Source organism: Macrobrachium nipponense, chromosome 43, assembly GCF_015104395.2.
Source record: "Macrobrachium nipponense isolate FS-2020 chromosome 43, ASM1510439v2, whole genome shotgun sequence".
Taxonomy (NCBI): Eukaryota; Metazoa; Arthropoda; class Malacostraca; order Decapoda; family Palaemonidae; genus Macrobrachium; species Macrobrachium nipponense.
Window position 1 is genome coordinate 40,457,550 of NC_061104.1, and position 27,044 is coordinate 40,484,593.

At 37.1% G+C, this 27,044-nt stretch overlaps 1 protein-coding gene across 1 annotated transcript in view; it reads right to left on the reverse strand.

Annotated features, from left to right (window-relative positions):
- The window catches only part of LOC135213686 (peripheral plasma membrane protein CASK-like), a 416,049-nt gene extending 390,299 nt beyond the window's left edge, over positions 1–25,750 (reverse strand). The window contains exon 1 of the mRNA XM_064247775.1: positions 25,710–25,750. Within this exon, the coding sequence (XP_064103845.1) occupies positions 25,710–25,742 (33 nt within the window). The 5' untranslated portion in view covers positions 25,743–25,750. The remainder of the gene's footprint in view (positions 1–25,709) is intronic.
- Between the last annotated feature and the right edge of the window lie 1,294 nt (positions 25,751–27,044).

The window sequence follows — 27,044 nt, forward strand, 5'->3', positions numbered from 1 at the left end:
TTCATCATCACACCAAGGTCTTTAACTGCTTCCTTATTTGTGATTGTCTCATTATTAGGTCCCTTATATGCATATAGCTTTCTTTCTCTGTCTCCATAATTATTGATTCAAATTTATCAGAGTTAAATACCATCCTATTTACCTCTGCCCAATCATATACTTTGTTAAGGTCTCTTTGTAGAGCGTTCCTATCTTCATCACAAGTAATTTTCTCTACTTATTCTTGTGTCATCTGCGAAACTACTCACTACCGAATCCTTAACATTATTGTCTATGTCTTCAATCATAATAACAAACAGTATTGCAGCTAACACCGTACCTTGCGGCACACCGGATATTACCTTTGGCTTCATCCGATTTTCTCGTCGTTTGCAATACTATCTGTTTTCTGTTGTGTAAAAATTCTTTTAACCATCTTCCTACTTATCCACGATATTGTGTTTTCTAAATTTTCTTCGCTAATATTATTATGGTCTACTTTATCAAAAGCTTTTGCAAAGTCTAAATAAACCACATCTGTTTCATTTCCGCTTTTCATATTTTTGAATATGTTCTCACGGTGGACTAACAGTTGGGTTTGTGTACTTTTTCCGGGTACGAAACCATGTTGTCCTTTATTAAACCAAATTATTTTTATTAAATGTTTCATATATTTTTCTCATTAACCTTTCATCACTTTCCTAATATGTGATGTTAGACATCACATAACCCGGCCTATAATTACTTGCCTCTAGTCTTGATCCACTTTTGAAAGTAGGGGTAATATATGCTAATTTGTGCTCATCATAAATCTTGCCTGTATCTACACTTTGTCTTAATAATATTGCAAGTGGCTTTGCGATAGAATGAACTACTTTCTTTAACAAAATAGCAGGAATTCCATCAGGCCCTGCAGCAGCTCCATTTTTAATTTCATTAATAGCCTGCACAATATCAGCTTCATTAATATCTATGTCAGCTAAATATTCACTATTTTCATCCCTTACTTCTATATCATTATCTTCATTATCTATTCTAGGGGTGAATTCTCTCTATATCGTTCTGCCAGTATGTTGCAAATTTCCTTTTTTTCATTCGTTAATCTCCCTTCAATTCTTAGAGGGCCTATTTTCTATTCTTCTTTTATTTCATCTTCTTCGCATATGAGTATAATAGTTTGGGATTTTGATTGATATTTAATAGGGTTTTTTCTTCCAAGTCCCGTTTTTCATTTTCTTTTGATTGTATAATCTTTGTTCTGCATTTTCTATCTTACGTTTTTAGTTCTATAACTTTCCATGCATTTTTTTTTTTTTTTTTTTTTTTTTGCTAGACCTTTTTTCCACTTTCTGATTTTCTGGAACAAGATCCTTCTGTCTCTTGGTATGCATGACTGATGTTTACTTTTCTTCTTCGGTATATATTTATCCACTATTTTCTCTAATATTTTATATAATATCTCCGTATTTACCTTTATGTCATCACTTACGAAATATTATCCCAATCTTTGTTTAATTCTTCATTTATTTCTGACCATTTATATTTTTACTGTAGAAGTTGTATTTCCATATCCTTCCCACTTTTTCATTTCTTGCTTTATCTCTGTTTTCACTTGCTTTGGAATGGACTGTTAATTCTATGACATTATGGTCTGAAATACTCGCATTATAAACTATTATTCTTTAACATAATTTCATCTCGTTCACAAATACTAGGTCTAAAGTATTTTCCTTTCTTGTTGGCAGGTGATTTATTTGTTGAATGTTGTATTCTAGTAGCATATCTAATAGCTTTTCGAATTGCCTCTTATCTTCTGCACTACTATTACTCTCTTTTTTATAGTATAAGTACATCCACAATCTCCTTATTCGTTCTTTCCAGTCTACGAAAGGAAAGTTGAAGTCTCCAGATAGGAGAATAGTCCAGTCCTTGTGATTTCTACATATATCATCCAATTTTTCTATTATTAAGTCAAACTCTTTAGTATTAGGAGGTCTATATATTATACTATGTTCATTAATTTTTCAGATTCAAATTCTACCGCTATTAGTTCACATTCTGAGTTACTATATCTCATATATTTTTCCTTGTTTTTTGTCTTTCCCATATATTGCGGTTCCCCCTTGATTCCTATTTTTTCTATCTGATCTATAAGTTTGAAACCCATTTTATTTGATCATCATTCCAGTCTTCCTGGGAATACCAGGTTTCACTTATATTCATTATCTATTTTCTTTTCAATTTGGGTTAGTTCTTCTAAGTACTCTATTTTTCTTTTTGAGTTACTCGTAAACTAAACCCTGCGCATTCATCACTATGATGGTTTGCGTGTTTTCTCCTTCATTTAATATTGGTAATAATAAGGATTTTCCCATGTCTCTTCCTGTTCTGGTATGTTTGTTCTTTTTTTCATTTCCAGAAATTCTGACATTAAAAAATCCAACTTTTCCATAATATTTGTTCTTCCTTCATCATAATTATTCATTTTGTGTCTGAATCTGCAATTTTCTCCATATCTGCAATATCCCCTTGCATAATAAAAACAGTTATTATCTCTTGAGTAGAATCTTGGAGCTGATGCATTGAAACTTTTTTGCTGGCAACTCTGCATATCTCGTTGATGGCTTGCTTTTTTCTTTTACCTGATATTCTTCATTCCTCTCTTTATTTGTTTCTTTTTCTTATTTTGGATTTTATTGCTGATTGGTTATTTATTTGATTATTTTTTTTTTCATGGCTACAGGGTGCATATATTTACATTTTTTTTTTTTTTTGTGCGAACTTACATCCTTTTCCTTCTTTTAGGTTTTGCATATTTTTGGATGTAGATCTCTGCAATCATCCTCATATCCATCTAAGTATGCACATTTACCATATATTTCATAGTTGTGACATACCTTAGGATGTTTGTAGTAACATTTTTCTCCATATCTGCAATTCCCTCTTTTCAAAAGGTTGCAGACTTTGTCTTTTTTGTATATTTTTTCCTCTTTCCCGTCATTATGGTAGATCTGGGTAGAGCCTCTTCGGCATTTTCTTTTGTGCTGTCATATCGTATTTATTTCTTCGTAGGTATGCTGCTTTATAGCCTCATATGTAGTATCAATGAGTATCTCTGCATCCATACTTTTATCTTGTTCTTTGTTTCCTTATCTTTTTCTGTCATTTCAGTTTTGTTTACTTCTCTTACGTTTTCCTCTTCTTCTCTTCTTCTTCTTCTTTCTTCTTCTCTTCTTCTTCTTCTTCCATCCTCAACTATTTGTACATTCAATCTTGATTTAATAACATTGTCTATCCATGGTAGACATGTTGAGCAAAAAAATTTTAAAAATTCGTTGTGTCTTTCTCATCTTGCATTACCTCAGCACACTGTGGATGGGTCGGAATGTTGCATGCAGCACATTTTCTGATTAGGTTTTGGAGTTAACTATGCTATACCACACCTTACACAGTTTACATGCTTTTGGCATTCTTTTTCTCCTAATGCATCAATTAGGATATTCACAGGTTCACTTTATTCATTTTTCTTTGTCGGAATATGTTGGTTTATGTATATTTTCTTTATGATCTCTTTACCACTTGGATTTTATTTGGAACTTCTTCAATTATTTTCAAGATGTTTTCATTTGATTTGTTCCAGTTTGAAGGATTGTATCCTTCTAATATATCTATGAATGATTTTGTATCTTTTTGGTTAGGACTGTTGCTGATTTCATAGATCAGAAATGCCAGTTCCCTTCCTTGCTACCTCAATCGTATTGCGAATCTGCCAAGCAAGCTAAATCTCGCCATTTTTTTCCGCAGTTGGAGCTTACTGCCATCTTGTTCTGATTTACAGTATTTCACTTGATAAACTAACTTAGAAGAGCTTTATCCTACTATTTCCACACTAATCTTATCACCGATAGTTTTCAGTTAACCCGAACACTTCTAGATATTTCTCAAATTCTAGACGTATGTTAAACTTGTGCTATTTGTTGATTGAATCTGACTTCGACCAGGAACGTCTCTCACCAAGCAAGATGACTACTACGGGAGAGAGAGAGAGAGAGAGAGAGGAGAGAGAGGAAGAGGAAGAGAATAGCGAAGAGAGAGAGAGAGAGAATTATTCCATCTTTTCTTTTCTTCAAAACTTAGACCCCAATGCGACGATTCAGTTTCATGAGAGAGAGAGAGAAGGAGGAGGAGAGGAGAGAGAGAGAGAGAGAGAGAGATTGGAGAAATTTCTGGCGCACAATAGAAGCAGTTGAATTTAAATTCGTAATTTGCTTCTCTTGTGTGAGGAAATCCAAGCAAGAACTTCTCTTGAAAGGACCGAGGATTGAATTCCGATTAGTCTCTGTTATTAAAGTTAGCTTTCGCTCGCTCTCTCGCTTACCTTTCATTAGGGCCCCTTCAGGTAAACCTCTTGTCATTTGGGGCTGGTGCTCGATTTCTCAAATGCGCTTAATAGTTCCCCTAGTTCCCTCACTCTTTCTGTCCGCCCTCAGATCTCAAAAAGTATCGGGGCTAGAGGGCTGCAAATTGGTACGTTGTTCGTCCACCTTCCAATCATCGAACATACCAAATTGCAGCCCTCTAGCCACAGTAGTCTTCATTATAAATAAGGTTCGAATTAGCCATGATCGTGCGTCTGGGACGGCTGGGCCGTGGATGAGAGTTGCATACAGCATTATACGTTGTATAATACTGTACGAAACATTATACGTTGTAAGCTCGATTATGACGTAAAATCTTCGGCGCATTTTATTTATGTATGCAACTTTTCCCTTCTGACATACATACATACATACATACATACAGAAATTAGAAGTGACAGACAGCGCTGCGTATCTGCAACTGTTGGCGTAAATGTTGCTAAAGCTATCAAATTCCCACCCCCTCCCCCACCGCCCCCACGCTCTTTCAATGTGGGTGTGAATAATTTTAGTAAATGGAGCGCTGGTTTCCAATTACAATCGTGACGCTTAATGGGGTACATCTTCAAACCAAAGCAAATGCATTATATTATTTTAAAAATTAAAATTTCCATGGGAAATGCGGAAAGTAATAAAATTAAAATGGGGAAAAAAGTAAAAAATGGGCCGAAGTTTCTTCTGTTTAATCGAGTTTCCTGTACAACGTATAATGCTGTATAAAACCATCAGCTATATGACCGATAGGGTTCAGTTGCTCACCAGACGCGGTAGAGTGAGGGTGCGTCACATGCCTCTGGGAAGCGTTTATCAGATGCACGATCCATGGCTAAATTCAACCTTAAATAAAATAAAAACTACTGAGGCTAGAGGGTTGCAATTTGGTATGTTTAATGATTGGTGGGTGGACGATTAACATTCCAATTTGCAGCCCTCTAGCCCCAGCAGGTTTTTAAATCTGAGGATGGACAGACAAAGCCGGCACAATAGTTTTCTTTTACAGAAATCTAAAAATTGATAATTGTAGCTTTCTCAGCAACCATATGACAAACAAATGTAGCATTTCACTCAACTATACGCGGAATTATACACGAAAACATGACATCATTCCGATTATAAGTTTCCATACATAATCATTTTAATAATGTTAACAGGCAAGTCAGACAGGCACCACTCGGGTCTTATGCAAGGGAAGTCGTCAGTACCATATGTTCAAGATTTCAAGTGCTGTAACAGCCCGACAAATCTACGGTCTCTGAAACCCACATTTCACTTAACAACATTTGGGTTATTGGAGTAGGGAGCTGTTCCCTTTTTTATAATGAAAGATACAAACCGTTGTCAGTTTACCAAGATTTTGGTTTCCTGTAAAACTACTGAGATGGCTTTGTCTGTCCGTCCGCACTTTTTCTGTCCGCCCTCAGATCATAAAAACTACAGAGGTTAGAGGGTTGCAAACTGCTATGTTGAACATCCACACTCCAATCATCAAACATACCAAATTGCTGCCCTCTAGCCTCAGTAGTTTTAATTTTATTCAAGGTTACGTTTAGCCATGATCCTGCGTCTGTAACAACACAGGCCACCACCAGGCCGTAGCTTAAAGTATCATGGGCAGCGGCTGAGAATTTCATGGGCCGTGGCTGAAAGTTTAATACAGCATTATATGCTTGACAGAAAACTCGAATGTGCCAAACAAACTTGGGCGCATATTTTACTTGTTTATTTGGCGTTTCGTCAGCAATATGATGAAAAATATGCATTTAATATTTTCGTTAATGTTACTTCCCCAGAGAGAGAGAGCAGAGAGAGAGAGGAGTGAGTATAAAAGAACATTCTATAATTAAAATCTATATATATATATATATATATATATATATATATATATATAGAGAGAGAGATGAGAGAGAGAAGGATCCGAGAGAGAGAGAGAGAGAGGAAGTTGAGTTACACAACAAGGTCCTAACATTCGAACGCCCTATATTATTTCCTGGTGAAGACTGATAATAAAAACGTCGGCTTCTAATACCCAAGAACAACGACCTCTTTAGAAAAAAAAAAAAAGAAGAAACGCGGCTTTCTCTCAATTCCACTGTTCCCACGGAACCCCTTTACTTAATGGATCCATTGTTGGCAGGTGATATTAAAGTTGACTCAAGCTTGCTTCCATTAAGCTACTTCCAAATGCCAACGGCGGAGGAGGAAAAGGATATTTTCGAGGAATAATGAATTTCGAGGCCTCAGTGAGGCTGCCGGGGGGGGGAGGGGGGAGGAGAGAGAGAGAGGGGGGGGGGGTTAATCTCGTCCTACTTAATTACATTTGTTTAATGCCGGTGTAATACGAATAGATTGAACGTAAGTATACCATGACGTTTTAAATCACGTATTTCTCCTGTTTGCATCATTCCATAATAATTTAATGTTAAAGAATTGAAATAAAAAAATAAAAAAATAAAAAAAACAAGACATGTTAATCACGTTTTTCTCCTATTTGCATCATTCCATAATAATTCAAAGTGAAAAAATTTAAATGCAATTTTTCCTATTTGCATCATTCCATAACAATTTAATGTAAAAACAAAATTGAAAAAAAGACATATTAATCACGTTTTTCTCCTATTTGCATCATCTCATAATGATTTAATGTAATAAAATTAAAATGAAAGAAAGAAAGAACAAAAAGTTACCCAACCGTAGTTCCGCCAACCTAACCACAGTCACTCACAGGAGAGAGAGAGAGAGAGAGAGAGAGAGAGAGAGAGAGAGAGAGAGAGAGAGAGAGCTGTGGAATCTCGTAAGCATATTCAAGCGAGTTATTCTAGCAGGTCTAACGAACAAAGTGATGGTAGAGTTCACGAATGTCTACATTATTCCCAAATAGGTAAAATGTAAATAAAGTTTACTGTAATTCATACAAAAATGTCTGTAATCACATAAACGCAAAATTACGTATAAAAGTATCTAAAAAACGACAAATATTATCGTACATCTGCTATATGCTATCGCTTTAAAAAAAACGGATAGAATAATCTACAATTTCCCCAAGTCACAAAAACCATGTCTATATTATTCCGAAATAGGTAAAATGTCAATAAAGAACATTGTAATTCATACAAGAATGATCTGTAATCACAAACATCGCAAAATTACGTATAAAAGTATCTAAACAACGATAAATATAATCGCTACAATAAAAGCTAATAGAATAATGTGCAATTTCCCCAAGTCACAAAACCCACTGCAGATGTAATCGAGACAGAATTTCGTTTGACAAGACCTTCTGGCGACTTAGCATAACAAACCTCAGACGCCTAAAGGCCCTCTTGAACAAATGCAAACATCATCAAGCAACGGACTTCGGAAGGAACCCTTATTAAATTCCTGGGAGCCCAAGGAACTGCGATGATGGAGGAATCAGCCTCCCCCATTTCAATACCGCTGCAAAAATGGAATGGGTTGCCGTTAATTAATATAGGAGCCATTAACTAGTTTACTCCTTGGCATACGTTTCATTAATAAAATAAAATGATTGATGACGTCGCGTCACTTCATATTCATGCCGGCAGCTTAATGGTTTGCTAATTGTGAGCAAATGTTCATAAGCGAAATCATGAAATTGGTCTGCATCTAAAGAGTACTATTTGGAAACGGAAGGAGTAAAAATATTAACAATAAAAAAAACTTAAATCACCTGCGGCAGAAAACAATTGTTAGAAGAGGGTAGAGAAAAGTCAGATGGAGGAAAGCGAATAAAAACGGGGGTACAGTCAAAATGAATGAAAGGGGGTTGCAGCTATAGTAGATGCACATCAACCGTGCATCAGATGTCTAGGCCAGTCCCTTACGACGCTCTTGATTGGCTGTTGATAAGCCAATCACAGGGCTGGAAACTCTCCTCAGTCTCTCGAGAGAAAGTTCATATAGGCAGGATGTAGGATGTTTCAACTCTCCTGAGGGATACGTCTTTTCACAGGGATGGAAACTCTCAGTCTCTCTCGAGAGAGGTCACACAGGCAGGACGTAGTATGTTCCACCTATCCTGAGGGATACTTTTGAAAGACGTACCCCTCATGCGAGGTAGAACATACTACATCCTGCCTATATGAACTCTCTCTCGAGAGACACTGGAAGTTTCCAGCCCTGTGAAAAGTATCCCTCAAGAGAGGTCGAACATACTACATCCTGCCTATATGAACTCTCTCGAGAGAGAGACTGAAGAGTTTCCAGCCCCGTGATTGGGTTATCGTAAGGGACTGGCCTAGTCATCAGATGCACGGCTGATGTGAATCTACTATAGGAGGCTAAGGAATGGAAGCTGTAAAGAACCTTAAGTAACGGCCACGACAAGTATAAATTTTATCATCTGTTCTGTAATTATCGTCAGCAGACGCAGCAGAACCTGCTGCGAATTCTCTCGCGCCTCTACACCTCACAAGGTAGAAAAGCGGAGCGGCAGACTTGAATGAGAGAGAGAGAGAGAGAGAGAGAGAGAGAGAGAGAGAACAAACTCGACCCGAAATGAGAAAAGGCGGGCGGGCAATAAGGGTTGTCTCGGGCGTCTCGCGATGGAAGACGGACGGGCGTCATCATCATACGCACGATCGTAACTCAACAATCTCTTCCTCTTTCCTTAACATCTACGGTGGACACAATTGCTCTCTAACAAAGACACTGCGAAAAAAGCGTTCTCTCTCTTTCTCTCTCTCTATCTCTCCTCTCTCTCTCTCCTCTCTCTCTCTCTCTCTCTCTCTCTCGATTTCTTCCCTACCCCGGCCTTTCGCTGGTTCCTTTCTCTTATTTCCGATCCAACTCACTCTTTCTTCAACGCCCAAATTTCCCGTTTTCTTTGAATGCTGCTCAATTTTTCCTCTTATATTATAAATAAATTTCATATATATATATATATATATATATATATATATATATATATATATATATATATATATGAGACTGGTGAAAATGTTCTGTTACAACAGAACTCCATCTGATAAAAGGAGCCCGAAAAAACGCCAAAACTGTACAAAGTACCATATTTCAGAGAGTGGTCTCTCTCTTCGGGTAGGTAATGAATGGGAAGAGTTACAGAAAAGGAGGTATATATATAGTATATTATAAATATATATATATATATATATATATATATTATATATATATATATATACATATTATATATATATATATATATATATATATATATATATACATACATACATACAAATACATACATACATACATACATCATACATACATACATTCCCACCTTGCACTGCAAAATAACATAAATTAAATAAATAAAAAAAAAAAAAAAAAGAGAAAACTGAGCTTTTTCCTTTGTCAATTAGTAACACAGCTTACGAAATAAATAAATAAAACAAAATAAAATAAAAAATAAACAAAAATAAAACTGATCTTTTCCCTTTGCCAAACTGTCTCGGAAGTCCCGTGAATTAGCTGTTCTCCCTAGAGTGTCTTCATTCAGCAACTGACCCCTGATTTCCTTAAAATTCAATTCTAATTCAAAAGCTTTATTTCGGACACTAATGGCCATCGACAAACACGCTTATAATTGACAAGGGCTTCCAACCTATCAGTCTTTAAAATCGGCCCGTGCCACCGTCGTGTCCTCTACAGAACAGAATATAGAACTTAGGCCAAAGGCCAAGCGCTGGGACCTATCTGGTTATTCAGTGCTGAAAGGGAAGTTGAGAATAGGAAGGTTTGAAAGGCGTAACAGGAGGAAGACCTCGCAGTTGCACTACCAAATAACTCTTAGAGAGGGTGGAAAGTCAGATGAAAGAGAATATGAACGGAGGTACTGTAAAAGAAATGAAAAAGGTTGCAGCCAGGGGGAGAAGGGATGCCGCAAAGACCCTCAGGTAATGCCTACAGTACTCGACAATTCCGTCCTATTTAACTGAAACACTGTATATAATATGCTGCTTCTTACCACCGTGAAAACGTTTGAATTTAAATATAAAAATACACGCGTGTCCTTGTATGTCTCTCCAGTTTTCCCACTTAGTTTCAAAAAAAAAAAAAAAAAAAAAAAAAAAAAAAAAAAAAAAAATTATAAATAACATTTTAGACATGCAAAATTTTCCAACATATTTTCATACGGCTACGTCCCCCTGGACTAGCGCCACTATCGGTCACTTGCATATCAAGTTGAGGCCACTTTCCCCGGCTAAAAATGTCGCAGACGAAGCCACATTCTAAAGGAAAATATTAATGAGAGGGCAGTGTGAATTCAACCGTTACCGCAAATGACGACGAACTGAAACCTATACGTTACTGTACGAGTTCACTCAGCACTGGCAAATGATTATGGGTTCATCAAGTTATCTACCTGTCCCATACGGAATTTTCTTCTTGGCCTCTCTTACTATACATATTTGTGATCATATACACTGATGATAAACAAAGAATGTTGTAAATTCTTCAGCAAAATGCATAATTTATCTTATATTTATTATTATTATTATTATTATTATTATTATTATTATTATTAACCAAACAAAAACTTCTTTCAGTTTTCTTCTGAAGATTGAAAAAGAAACCCACAAATTCAATTTGTAACTTGTTTACTTCTAAGTATTTACATTAAGTTTTACTCCACACTCGAGTACTTTCAGGCCCTTCTGTGGCCCATTCTCAAGAGATGTTTGGGATGTTAGCCTGGGTCCAAGGCCCAGCAGTCTTCTGGAACTTCTTTTCGTTGTGCTGTCATTTATGCGATGGCTGTTCTGGTTTTCTTGAGAGTTGCCAATCCCCTCTTGTCGCTCTGATATCCTGAGCTGATGGTCAATGGGATTCACCCTTGTGGTAAGGGTGTGGTCACCGAAAGTCTGTTGGGCAGGAAACCTAATCTCCAGGTCAGCAGGGTCAATCTTAGCTTCTTTAATATCAAAGCTCGGCTTATGGGATCTTCTGAGGTAAAACCTTTGTTCCTTCAATTACTTTGATCTCTCTGATAAGCGCACCTTCTACTACCCTCCTGTGACTAATTTTGTTGCTTTGTATATAAGCCTACTGTTTTTGAAATCCATCCTATGGTCATTTTCCCAACAATGTCTAGCTATAGCACTCCCCTGAGAGTTAAGCTGTACTGCCCTTCTATGTTCTTGGACTCTAGTCCTTATTCCCCTACCTGATTCCCCCACATATCTGTCTCCACAATTATTGCAATTGATTATGTATAAACCCCTGCTACATCATCTGTATTACTGTCTTCTCCTTCCAATTTATTTTTACATACTTTGTTTTTTAAGGTATTATCAAATGTATATACAAATTTATATTGACTTTCTTTCATTTTGAAGTGATTTGTTTCATTTTAGGCATAAAAGGGAGGGCAACTATTTTCTTGTTTTCTTTATTCCATGTACTCTCTATATTCGCTCTGTAAAATATTTTTCTAGCTTTTGTTGAGTGCCCTTTTCTGAAACCATTCCGGGTATGCTAATGCATCGAAGCTTTTATCGATGTAATTTATTTCTTGCTCTATCTTGCAAGGGTCACACGTTCTCATTGCCCTAAGAAATAAACCTGTTAGAACCCCTATTTTTATATCATGACTATGAAAAGAGAAGAAATGAATATATGAGTTTGTATGTGTGGGCTTTCTATATGTGCTGAATTCATATCCTGTTTTCTTTTCTTTCTATGAGTATGTCTAAAAAGGGCAGTTTATATTGTTACTTTTCTCTAAAGTGAACTGGATATTGTTATCAAACTTATTGAGCTCATCTAGAAAAGTTTCTATTTTATTTCCATCCCCTTGCAGAATAGCAAAAAAATATCATCCACGTCAATATAAATTTGTATATACATTTGATAATACCTTAAAAAAACAAAGTATGTAAAAATAAATTGGAAGGAGAAGACAGTAATACAGATGATGTAGCAGGGGTATACATAATCAAGTGCAATAATTGTGGAGACAGATATGTGGGGGAATCAGGTAGGGGAATAAGGACTAGAGTCCAAGAACATAGAAGGGCAGTACAGCTTAACTCTCAGGGGAGTGACTATGGCTAGACATTGTTGGGAAAATGACCATAGGATGGATTTCAAAAACAGTAGGCTTATATACAAAAGCAACAAAATTAGTCACAGGAGGGTAGTAGAAGGTGCGCTTATCAGAGAGATCAAAGTAATTGAAGGAAACAAAGGTTTTACCTCAGAAGATCCATAAGCCGAGCTTTGATATTAAAAAGAAGCTAAGATTGAACCCTGCTGACCTGGAGATTAGGTTTCCTGCCCAACAGACTTTCGGTGACCACACCCTTACCACAAGGGTGAATCCCATTGACCATCAGCTCAGGATATCAGAGCGACAAGAGGGGATTGGCAACTCTCAAGAAAACCAGAACAGCCATCGCATAAATGACAGCACAACGAGAAGAAGTTCCAGAAGACTGCTGGGCCTGACCCAGGCTAACATCCCAAACATCTCTTGAGAATGGGCCACACAGAAGGGCCTGAAAGTACTCGAGTGTGGAGTAAAACTTAATGTAAATACTTAGAAGTAAACAAGTTACAAATTGAATTTGTGGGTTTCTTTTTCAATCTTCAGAAGAAAACTGAAAGAAGTTTTTGTTTGGTTCATCATGTACCCACAGCAAGATTACAACAGAAGTACATTTCAAACAACTGTATGAAGTCGCTGGAACTCAAGCTGTTCATTATGCAAGAAGATATGAAACACAACTTTACAAAGCCAAAGCCATGAAAAACAAGATCTGGTTTATAAGTGAATGTTTGAAGAACAAAGTGTGTCCAAAAACATATGGCAGGATTGGAAGAAGACCCTGGAGTGGAGAAGCATTCAGCAGTTTCAAGAAGGATACATCAAGGATCAGTTGCAAGAGCTTCGGGAGAAGAAAGAAGCTGCATTTGCTGGTGTAAGGATACACAAAACAAACTTCAAGAGACCATAAGGGTGAGTGGTACAAAAAAGTTGTTGGGCAGGTCAACAGTAGAGTAAACTTTGATACAAATCGTAACATGGTCAACATTAAAAATAAGTTTGAGAGTTTATTTAGTAATTCGGTTTGGATAAAATTTAGCAATATGGATAATATAAAGAATATCTCAAGTAGATTATTGACTAGGGATGAAACAGCAGCACTAGGGCTAGGATTAAATTTTTGTGCAGGGACTACAAACAATATTAACATAGAATTCAACAGCAAGATTAACTACCTTAATGTTGAACATCACAATGATTTAGCTCCTTTTCTCAGAGGAGTGATGATAGGAAGTAATGAAAGCAAACTTGGAGATATCTTGCCAAGGAGATTTAGTATCGCTCTGAAGGGATTAAAAGCTACAAAGATATTAGAATTATGAAAGCTGACAAAAAAGGGGGTAGTATTGTCATCATGAAATAGCTCAAGAATATAGGGTTAAAATGTACAGGCTACAAGATGATGAAACTACTTATGCTAAAATAGAGAATCTCCAACAATCCAAAAGCTTCAGAATACCTTTAATCAGAATGTGAAAAAAATAATCAGTAGACTAGGTAATGGGAAGGAGGACATGCTATGCACTAAATTATTCTCAAGTAATTACCTGAACTTGCATATATATATGGCAGCCCCAAAATACACAAGGAGGGCTGCCCACTACGCCCTATTGTTTCTAGTAGGCGAAATCTCCTAACAAAAACTTAGCTGTGTGGTTAGCTGGAGAACTAGGAATATACTTAGGTATATTTTCAGAATCCCATATTAAAACATTCAGTAGATTTCATAGACAAAGTTAAGAAAAAGAATATAAAGGGACACATGGTTAGTTTTGATGTAGTAGCATTATTCACCAATGTCCCCTTAGATAAAGTATTAGAATTCCTACAGACTAAACATAATGAGGGTATTTTCAATCCAAACATCGAAATAGGCGTCTTCCTTGAGTTGATCAAATTGTGTGTCAGTGATACTTATTTCGCGTTTGAGGGACATGTTTACAAACAAATATATAGGGTAGCTATGGGGTCCTCATTATCATCCTATACTCGCTAACATCTATATGGAATATTTCGAAACTAATCTAGTTCCTAATGTGAATGTCCCTAACTTAAAACTGCAAGGATGGTGGAGATACGTGGATGATATTTTTGCTATTCTGCAAGGGGATGGAAATAAAATAGAAACTTTCTAGATGAGCTCAATAAGTTTGATAACAATATCCAGTTCACTTTAGAGAAAAGTAACAATAATAAACTGCCCTTTTTAGACATACTCATAGAAAGAAAAGAAACAAGGATATGAATTCAGCACATATAGAAAGCCCACACATACAAACTCATATATTCATTTTTCTTCTCTTTTCATAGTCATGATATAAAAATAGGGGTTCTAACAGGTTTATTTCTTAGGGCAATGAGAACGTGTGACCCTTGCAAGATAGAGCAAGAAATAAATTACATCGATAAAAGCTTCGATGCATTAGCATACCCGGAATGGTTCAGAAAAAAGAGGGTCACTCAACAAACAGCTAGAAAAATATTTTACAGAGCGAATATAGAGAGTACATGGAATAAAGAAAAAAAACAAGAAAATAGTTGCCCTCCCTTTTATGCCTAAAATGAAACAAATCACTTCAAAAATGAAAGAAAGTCAATATAAATTTGTATATACATTTGATAATACCTTAAAAAACAAAGTATGTAAATATAAATTGGAAGGAGAAGACAGTAATACAGATGATGTAGCAGGGGTATACATAATCAATTGCAATAATTGTGGAGACAGATATGTGGGGGAATCAGGTAGGGGAATAAGGACTAGAGTCCAAGAACATAGAAGGGCAGTACAGCTTAACTCCTCAGGGGCGGGAGTGCTATAGCTAGACATTGTTGGGGAAAATGACCATAGGATGGATTTCAAAAACAGTAGGCTTATATACAAAAGCAACAAAATTAGTCACAGGAGGGTAGTAGAAGGTGCGCTTATCAGAGAGATCAAAGTAATTGAAGGAAACAAAGGTTTTACCTCAGAAGATCCCATAAGCCGAGCTTTGATATTAAAAGAAGCTAAGATTGACCCTGCTGACCTGGAATTAGTTTATAGGTTTTCCTGCCCAACAGACTTTCGGTGACCACACCCTTACCACAAGGGTGAATCCCATTGACCATCAGCTCAGGATATCAGAGCGACAAGAGGGGATTGGCAACTCTCAAGAAAACCAGAACAGCCATCGCATAAATGACAGCACAACGAGAAGAAGTTCCAGAAGACTGCTGGGCCTTGACCCAGGCTAACATCCCAAACATCTCTTGAGAATGGGCCACAGAAGGGCCTGAAAGTACTCGAGTGTGGAGTAAAACTTAATGTAAATACTTAGAAGTAAACAAGTTACGAATTGAATTTGTGGGTTTCTTTTTCAATTATTATTATTATTATTATTATTATTATTATTATTATTTTGTTTATCACAGTCACCCTATTCGACTGGGTGGTTTTTATAGTGTGGGGTTCCGGGTTGCATCCTGCCTCCTTAGGAGTCCATCACTTTTCTCACTGTATGCTGTTTCTAGGAGCACACTCTTCTGCATGAGTCCTGGAGCTGCTTCGGCATCTAGTTCTTCCATGCTTTTTTTTTTCCAGGGATCTTGGTATCGTGCCTAGACGTATGATTATGGGTACAATTTCGCCTGAATTATTATTATTATTATTAGATGAAAGCTATTCACATAGAACAAGCGCACCAAAGGGGACACTGACTTGAAATTCAAACAACCTCCCACCGCAGACCCCCCTCCCCCAGCACTGAAGCAGTAACTGACCATGAGACAGAGCCAGTGATATTGTCATCGTCCAGAGGGAGACGCGCGAACTCGCGACATATGAGGGGGGATACCACGACGCCAACTACTAGAGCGGCTCTGCTAATTAACACCGAGTTACGCCACATTCCCCACTCAGCAACTGACCATCATTATTCATATAATTTTATTTGAAAATTCAATTTCGATACGAATTCCCAAAGTGCACAAATTTCAATACCTCATTGGCATCCGCCATCCAGTAATGCAGACGCACTCAACAATAAAGGCGCAAATCAAACGTTAATACGATGGAACTGATTATTCCGGGAAAACAATCATGTTAGCAATAAGTGTTTACAGCATTTCAGAGAGAGAGAGAGAGAGAGAGAGAGAGAGAGAGAGAGAGAGAGAGAGTTCACAGAATTTGAGAGATAGAGAGAGCGGTCACAAAATCTGAGAGACAGAGCAAGTTCACAGAGTTTGAGAGAGAGAGAGAGAGAGAGAGAGAGAGAGCAACCATGCGTGATTAACACACGGCGCAGACAGAAAGGATTCATGGTTCTAGCCTGGTGATCAATTTACCATTGCAGAATATTAACGGAATATTAACTCACCAGAGCCTTTACAAACAAAAGCCAGTCCAGCGGATTTCATCCGGAAATTAGTGGACGGGAATGTTCCCGATTCCCTATTCCAGCGACGCATTAACCACCGCATATTTATAAAGCGCCGATAATGACAATATGCGACATGGGGTTTCGTCAGTGCATTAAGTAGGCAATTACTCCTGAGTAATCTATTCACAAGGCTTCTAAAGTAAGACAGAAAATACGATGTGAAAGTCAACACAAAATCATACTTCTCCACAGTGAGAGAGAGAGAGAGAGAGAGAGACCTTAACCTTACTTACCTTACAGTTCGTTCGGGTTGCCCCAGGTCCCTCAGTGTGAGGCACCTCTAATGTCTACCAGAGAGTTGCTGGTACATCTTCCGGTATATTTTGCATCTTCCAATCTTGGATGGTCTGGGATGCAGTTTAGATATTTGTCGAGCTTATTCTTAAACACATCTACGCTCACTCCTGATATATTCCTCAGATGAGTTGGCAAACGCATTGAATAGACGCTGCATTATCGATGCTGGTGCGTAGTGGATTAATGTCCAAGATGAAAATTGTACGATTAACACCCGTCTAGTTATAAATATATACGAATACGTTTGTGTATTTATAAACAAGCACCAATATCTCATACAAGACTAAGAAGTTACAGTTACAACAACACGTATACTCGAAAGCAAAGTCCGCCTCGTGTATGTATTAAACTGAATATAGAACTTGGGCCAAAGGCATAGCAATGGAGCCTATGAGGTCATTCAGCGCTGAAAAGCAAATTGACAGTGAAAAGGTCTCAACGAAGCAATCGTTAGGAGAGGGTTAAGGGAAGTAAGACGGCAGAAAGAGAATATGAAAGGAGGTGCGGTAAAAGGAACTAAAGGGGGCTGCAAAGGCCTCGGATATGTATAGTATCGGTCACTTCCACTAGACGCCAAAAATAAGAGGAATATGAAGGTTAGGCACAAAGCCAAGCACTGGGACCCACGGGATCATTCAGCAAGAATGAAAGTGGAAACTATATAAAAAATGAATTTTTAAACTAGATATTCTAGTAAAGATCAATGTTTGAAACGGAAAAACCGAAGAGATCTAATTTCAAATTGAACGAAAATCGCCCATATATAAGATATACAAAATACATATCTATATAAAATTTCAAAGATTTCTTTTGATAAAATTTTTAAAATAGATATTCTAATAATGATCGATGTCTAAAACGGAAAAAAGAAGAGATCTAATTTCTAATGGGATGAAAATCAGCCATAAATAAGATACACAAAATTCATATCTATATAAAATAGTCTTTTTTTTTCTTTTTTTTTTAATAAAAACCAGAAGGCTTCAAAAACCTCCAAAAGGAAAGAGACCAGCCTCCAGGCCCCAATACAAAAATCCTACACGTCACATCAATCTCCACACTGGCTCTTTTCTTTCCTCTTTATTTCCTTCTTTCTTTCTCTCCTCTCTCCGAATACTTCAACTGAATAACCAAATAAGCGTTTTCCTGGTGATAAGCGGCCGAATTTGGCATTGTATTCACGTTGGCTTTTATCAATACGGCCTACCAGAGGCAGATGGCGTGCTGTTATAATAGTATTGTATGGAGAGAGAGAGAGAGAGAGAGAGAGAGAGAGAGAGAGAGAGAGAGAGAGAGAGACGCTATTGCACGCGTGACATCTACTATGTTAATGCAACACTAATCTGGTTTTTGTCTATCTCATCCTCAGCAAGTCGTGGGTTTAAACGACATAAAACTCTCCTTCAGGCGGCTTTACCAGATACAATCGGCCTCCAGGAGATTAACTAGAGGAGCGCTGGACACGTATTCCATTCCATTCGCTCTCCCGTGTGTCTATTAGGAGCAGTTTATCAGCTACAATACCCAATCAGTTTCCATTATATCCGTCAACTAATACACGCAATATCATTCCTGCTCATCTCCCAAGTCACATTTCATCGAATCATTCCATCGGCGTGACTGAATTCTCAATAGATCGACTTCGAGTGGAATGACTGAGGGAGTTATTAAATAGAAAATAAAAAAAAGCGAATGTTAATGAAAGTAAGGTGGACGAGAAGAGAATATAAAAAAAGAAAAAAAAAAAAAAAAAAAAAAAAAAAAAAGAAAGTGCCCTGGGCTGGCCAACCATCTCAAAAATTATCTCCTGGGAAGAGAAGAGAAAACGCAAACTTCTGAGCTTGATGAGATTACAAAGGGCTCCGTTGCGCAAGCAATGTTTGATATCCCCGAGTGAGGAGGAAGGAGTTGCAGAACCGGGTATAAACGTCGACAACCGTTGCAGAATTAGGTCAGATCCCAGTTGTTTTACAGACATTTAATGCAAACAGTATCTACACACACCCACGTACACATAAATTAGACTTAGAATATAATGGTGTGAAAAGCACAGCTAAACTAACGCCACAATTTTCAGTCTGAGGAAACAAAGTGAATTACCGGTACAAAACTCTACGGACATCACCTGCCACGTTTCACTTACTAGCATCACCTACTCCAAATGAGACCTATTCTTATAGACTATCCTGAAATTCAAGCTTCCAAAGAATATTAATGTGTTAATTAGGAAGAAGTAAGAAAAGGTCACGGGAAATACAGAAAGAAGAAAAAAGAAGAAAAATAAATGTATTAGTTAACAAATAGTTAAAAATGTATTAAATACACAAATTCGTGACATACAAGCTACAAAATTAACCGTTTTTGAAGTAGCATTAGGATGGAAAGACAAAGTAATGGTACCATTGCTCCCACACATAAACACACACACACACACACACACACACAAGCGCGCACAAGGTCTCCGGGCTACACAATGAGTTGAAAGTGCTCTTAGGGTACATGATTCTTCCATAACTAGAGGTAATTATGTCCATTAAAAGGTAAAAATGGTAAAAGTAGGAACAATGAGATACCTTAGGCGCTTGGTATACGATACGAAACTCAACACCATAACTTACAAACATACATTGCATATATTATATATATATATATATATATATATATATATATTATATATATATATATAATGTACATGAGAGAGAGAGAGAGAGAGAGAGAGAGAGAGAGAGAGAGAGAGAAGAGAGATGCATAATAATAATAATAATAAAAATAATATAATAATAATAATACATGGGCCCAGGAGATGAGGAATGAACCAAATAAAATAAGAACTATCATTATCAGCAGCATCACGTAGAACACGGAGATATAGGACTGAACCAAATAATGTATAAATGAATATTAAAAAGAGGCATTAGTGTCCCAAAGATACACCATTTCTTAATGATATATTAGCATTATGAACTCTGATGTTATGCTCTCAGTTTAAAATCCCACGCGACGAGAAGTTTCTTAAGGTTTCGAATTGATAAAGTCTCCCCTTTTATTGGAAAGTCTTTTCAGTTTTCTCTAGTGAGTGACAATGAAAGAAAACGTTCACCCGCAAAGAAAACGAACGCCTCGAGAGAGAAAATGGGCAAAAAGCATGACAGAAAATGGGCAAGAGCCGGTATCGATTGGATCTCACCGGTGATGAAACAACTCGGGCTGAGGATACAGGTTTAAATTGCATAATTTTTTTTTTTTATCTTTTTTCGTTTAATTTCCAGGAAATTCGTATATATCCTTAAAAATATCCGTTTTCTGTTTCTTGCCGAGTCCAGTTAAACTGTGATAATTACCGCATATAACAAGCGAGTATACCGACTCTACTATAAAACACAAGCCATCACTGATTTCAAATAATTCATCTACACAGAAGGGATCTCTCTATCTACTCTGCTAAGAATATGGCAGAGGATCTGATGAAGACAACGACGGAAAACGAAACGTATAAAGCTCACAAAATAAGACTGACTGACTGACCTACATTATCATATTTTAAGTGCGATGAAGGTATTGTGGCCTTATGCAATAAGGTGTGTGTGAGAAGGCAGATAAAAATGAATTTTTTCAATATCCTTAAACTTGGAGAGAGGGGGAGAGAAAGGGAGGGATGGAGAAAGAGAAAGAGAGCCGATATCTATCTGAATGGGACACATGATCAATGTGGGTACAAGGATGTGGTTTAATCCAAAAGATTCTGTCATTTCCCCAATATAAAACACCAGCCATAATCATTACATAACCGAGATATTTCACCAATACCCCAAACAGTGACAAAATACCATTCGTACGAAACATTCCTGGTCATATTGCATAACTAAGCACATACTCCAAAGCCCTGAGAAAAAAATAATAAAGGTTTGACGAGTACTTTCCTGATATTCCATGAAACTGGCTGAAAAGGGAAATATAACAACGAAAGCAATATCTTTTTAAGCCTCAACGCTGTACACGATCACGAGGGCTTCTTCATCTGTATACGTCAAAATAAACTAGTTTCATTGAATAACAAAATGTCTTACTTCTTCAAATCTTATTATGGATCCCATCACCATCCCCATTTCCATAGAAGAATCCTCACACATGAACAGACGTGTTATGATCAAGTAGTAATGGCCCCCTCACCCTTCACCGCCTGCCCCCCTTCTCTCTCTCTCTCTCTCTCTCTCTCTCTCTCTCTCTCTCTCTCTCTCGTTTTCAACCGAACTATCAGTTAGAAATATATACCCTCATTACCTCCTCTCGAGGAAGAACGGACTTTTTAATTAATAACTCGAGTGGTGAATTGACCTGAATTGACCTAGCCTCGGAGCTAAGTAGTTCAGCGTTTCTTTAGATATGTTCCCTTTAAGCGCACACATACATAACTCCCATAACCCCCCACCCCCACCCCCACCCCCCACCACCCACCCCCCACCACCCACAACAGCATTTGCCTTACCTTTTCTTCTCGTTTTCTCTCTTTCCCCTCCCCCCCTTCCTTCATCTTCACCTTAGCACTTCTGTGAATCATTCCTCGGCTAGATATTTTTCCTAGGTAAGAAAGGCATTTTATTAACATTCCTGTAAGAGGAATATGGAACTGTGATATTGCGCGTTTTTTAAAAAGAACCCAGAATGCGACTTACCTCTTTTGGGAACACTACTGCGCATTAAGAACAAATATCAGATCATGGCCAATAACATTACCTGCTATAAACGTGTATAAAATTACTGGACATGAAAAGAACTCACGACCATTGAAATCAACATTGAAATTAATCAATAATACCAAGCCAGGCCTTCCTAGTACGCACATCACGAGTAATCAAAAGACAGAGTCACCCGTATTCATTCTGTGTATGAAAGGTATTAGACCTTAAGTGTTATTTATCCGAATCCAGTTCACAGGTTATACTGCTCTGTATTATGAGCAGGAACTCAGACCACTGATAATAATAACAATAATGGGGCGTTACAAATACCAACCCAGATACCGATTCACAATACCGCTTGTCACTCATAACAAAAGCCGCGACTATCTTTGCAAGTTGTAGCTGCATAAATTTTAGGTCGTGTGAATTTTTTTTTTTTTTTGTATCAGGCCATAATTTGAACTTGGTGCGGATTATCATGTTGGCAATGATCGCATTGCTAATTCAATCCGAGAGTAAAATTCTAGGTTCATGATTCTTTACAGTTCTGACGAATAATGAGGTCAGTGCACAATTGCATCAAGCTACTCTCTCTCTCTCTCTCTCTCTCTCTCTCTCTCTCTCTCTCTCTCTCTCTCTCTCTCTCTCTCTCATAACCCTTAAAGGAGAGGAGATATTAATATTAAACTATTTTCCATTTGAAGTATAAAAAAAGACAGTTTATATTCGGCATAAAACTCATCTATTTCGTTACAGACAATGGACTTCGAACTTATAATTTAGACTCGTATATAAGTATACTTGTATGAGAGAGAGAGAGAGAGAGAGAGAGAGAGAGAGAGAGAGAGGGTGGGGGTGGGGTGGGGTTACTTCATCAAAGTAAAAGGAAAAGAAAAACGAAATATTGGCAGAGGGCTCCTCTAAACCCGTCCCAGCAGATACATTCCCCAAACTTTCGTTAAGGAAGGACTCGCTGACGTCACCGCAGTGACGTCACTCGGTTCTAACGGGGGCGTTGTTGAAATAGCGCGTATACATTCCAGAGACCATCGTACACTTCTGTTCCACGGTCTCCCAAACAAACCGAGCTAAAACCACAAGTTTACTGGCAAATCATTCAACTGAGTCCGACCCCGCAGTATTGCCTTTCTGTATTCTGCGTTACGTAGAAATGATTACAGCGAAGGACACCTGGAATTTTGGGTCAGTGGAAATGCACCCATGCCAGTGACCTCTTCCACTGCTGCATTGGAGTAGATAGACAGCGCTGGGTTACCTGCGAGCAGGCAGATGGAGCAACGAAGGCGTATTCGATAATGGAACGTGCTTGCTTGATATGATTGTGATCTACAAGAGAATATAACTCGTATGCGTGATACATATACCGTTCTGTAACGAATATGCTTAATAACGTACATGTTTCTAATGCCTATACTTGGCTAATATACAGGTTTGTGACGCATATGGTTAAAATAATATACAGGTTTGTAATGAATGTGCTTATAAACATATATGTTTCTAATGCCTTTGCTAGACTAATATACAGGTTTGTGACGCATATGGTTAAAATAATATACAGGTTCGTAACACATACGGTTAAAGTAATATACAGGTTTGCAATCCATCTGCTTAAATAATATACATGTCTGTAATGCCTATACTTAACTAATAAAATTATTTGTAATGCATATTGCTTACAGAATACACATGTTTGTAATGCATTCTCATAACTAATATACAGGTTTGTAATGCATATGCTTCAAATAATACGAGTATACAGGTCTGAAACTAGTATGCTCAAATATTTATAGGTCTGTAGCTGGAACACATTAATGCGATTCGGGACTGTAACTTCAATGCTTACATAATACAGTGGAATATACAGCATATCCTTAAATAATATCCTTAAAATTCAATATACATGTTTAATATATACAGGACTATAGCGCTTATGCATAATTAATATACAGAAATGCAACGTGAAAGCTTAACAATACAAAGGACAAACGTAATGGATAATTTTGCTATATTGTCGCTTTAAATATCGCCATAAAAATAGGACGAAGTGGAGGGGGGGGGGGTTGTTGTTGTTGATATAAAAGTAAAGACGAAGAATGAAAATATTCATTAGAAAATTTTTAAAGGGAGTAATGATACACGTCCATACATAGGTCGCCATGAACATACGAGAATGGCAAATTTAAAAATTCCTTACGACGAATGTTTATTAAGCGAAATAGCTGCTTTGAATAGAGGACGAGCATTTACACACGGCAAAAGAACAAGCCGTTAATCTCCCAAGAAATCTCACCATAATCTCACTAACAAAAATTTCTGAGAACGAAGTTCATTCGATAAAGATGCACACAATAATTCTGTAAAGACTAGCTTCCTAATAATCGTCAAGAATGTACCCCCTCCCTCACCCCCAATTTACTTTTACCCCGGAATATGGAAAGAAATACAAAAAAAATACGTACTAACTAACATACAGTTTATAAAAAAATGAATGAAATCCTAAGAACTCGATAAAATTACGGACGAATTCATGAACCAAGGGAAAGACTGCAGAGAAGATCAAGTTCCCATTACAGTTTCTGTCCGAAAAACAACAAAAAAATGTGGCGAGATGGTTTTCACCCTAAAAAGAACATTGAAAAAAACTCGCATGAGACATATTTCTCGAATAAAATCGATCGACGAATTACCGTTATATTCACTTACCCTGACTGAGAACACGGTGAAAATGAAGACATGTACGTTCATGTAAAATAAATCATGCAACAACAATATGAACATTTCACAAAAAGGTACAACATCGAAAATACTAAATGAAATACATTCCTTAAAAATACACAAACAGCAAAATTACCTAAGCAATCGTATTAACAGGCAATAATGACTGCCTTTATCATGACCCAAGCAAGTAATTATTGTAGATTCACATCAACCGTGCATTTGATGTCTAGGCCAGTCCCTTACGACGCTCCTGATTGGCCGTTGATAAGACAATCACAGGGCTGGAAACTCTCCTCCTCTCGAGAGAATTCACATAGGCAGGATGTATGTTCCACCTCTCCTGAAAGATGTATCCCTCAGGAGATGTGGAACAGAGATCCTACCCATGTGAACTCTCGAGAGACACTGAGGAGAGTTTCCAGCCCTGTGACTGGCTAATCAACAGCCAATCAGGAGCGTCGTAAGGGACTGGCCTAGACATCAAATGCACGGTTGATGTGAATCTACTATAGCATCTACGTATTTATTAGTGAAAATTAGCCAAAGAAAACACTAAACTAAAGGTGATAGCTAGCGACACTAAGACCCCACCACGCTCATAATATCAAGTACTTTTATCTTTATGAGCTACCATGCTTAGCACAGGTTAATAATTACTGTAGTTAAGCCAAATGGAATCGTCTAACAACAGATAATGAGATAACAAAAAACAACAGATATTGAGATAAAAAAACAATAGGTAATGAGATAACAAGAAACAACAGATAATGAGATAACTAAAAACAATAATGAAATAATGAAAAATAGATAAGGAGATAACAAAAAAATAGATGAGATAAAAAACAATAGATAATGAGATAAAAAACAATAGATAATGATATAACAAAAAACAATAAATAATGAGATAACAAAAAACAAATAGATAATAAGATAAAAAAACAATAGATAATGAGATAAAAACAATAGATAAGGATAAAACAAAAAACAATATATAATGAGATAAAAAAAACAATAAATAATGAGTTAACAAAAACCCACAATCAAGCACCTTAATACTAGGTAACCACTATAGCCTGCAAGGCCCCAAGCAAATGCCTTAAATGTTAGTTTTAAGATTAGTGATGTTAGTAAGCGAGAGAGTTATACTCACTGCGCAGGCACGACACTGTGGGGTTTGATACATCCTCAGCACTCACCTGGAAGGAAAAAAAAAAAAGGTTCAATTTAAATGACTGACAAAAATAAATTAATTTTCATTACCAGAAATAAATTCCTCTGATTCCTTGTTGGACAGAGCTGGGGGGGGGGGGGGGGGGGGGGGGGGGGGAGGGGGGGGGGGGCGGGGGGGGGAGGTGGAACCCGTATCCTGAGATTAGTAGTCGAGCAGGTAACCGACTCGCCCAGCGAGGAACTTAATAACTGACAAAGACAACAAGTACAAAATGCGCCGAAGTAACCTCGGTGCAATCGAGTTTTCTGTGCAGCCGCTAAAATCAAGGCCACCAAAGATAGATCTATCTTACGGTGGTCTCGGTATTATGCTGTATGAGACGCGGCCCGTGAATCTTTAACCACGGGTGGCCTACCCTATATCGTTGCCAGAGGCACGATTATGGCTAACTTTAACCTTGAATAAAATAAAAACTACTGAGGCTAGAGGGCTGAAATTTGTTATGCATGATGATTGGAGGTTGGTTGATCAACATAGCAATTTGCAGCCATCTGGCCTCAGTAGTGTTTTAGACCTGAGGGCGGACAGAAAAAGTGCGGACAGACCGACAAAAGCACAACAGCTTTCTTTTACAGAAAACTAAAAACTTGAATTCGAATACGTATCAAATGCATGTCACAGAAAGAACGTGACGTGCAGAAGATATTGGAAACCTTTGCATCTGTGTCTCAAACCAATATTGGTCCAATTATTTATACGCGCTACATACATCTTCAGATTTACTTTTCCTCTACTATCTCTTCTGCGCGTAATATACTCCATGGTTACTTATGACTTATGGGCAAAATCACTTGCCCATAAGTCATAAATCCATGGTTACTTTTGACTTATGGGCAAAATCACTTGAACATTGCCGTCATATAAGATGGGACAGCTATAATAATAATAATAATAATAATAATAATAATAATAATAATAATAATAATAATAACTAACTGAACCAAACAAAAAACTTTTCAGTTTCTTCTGAAGATTGAAAAAGAAACCCACAAAATCACTTTGTAACTTGTTTACTTCTAGTAAAAACACTAAATGTATACTTTAAGTAACAATTAGTTACAAAGTGATTTTGTGGGTTTCTTTGTCAATAATAATAATAATAATAATCATAATAATAATAATAATAATAATAAACAGTCGTCATTCCGGTTAGCTATCAATCAATCTATCAATATCAATCAACACACGAATAACGTTAATTATACAAGATCATTTAATGATAATAATGTGTTACTCCTTCACGAAAAATTACAA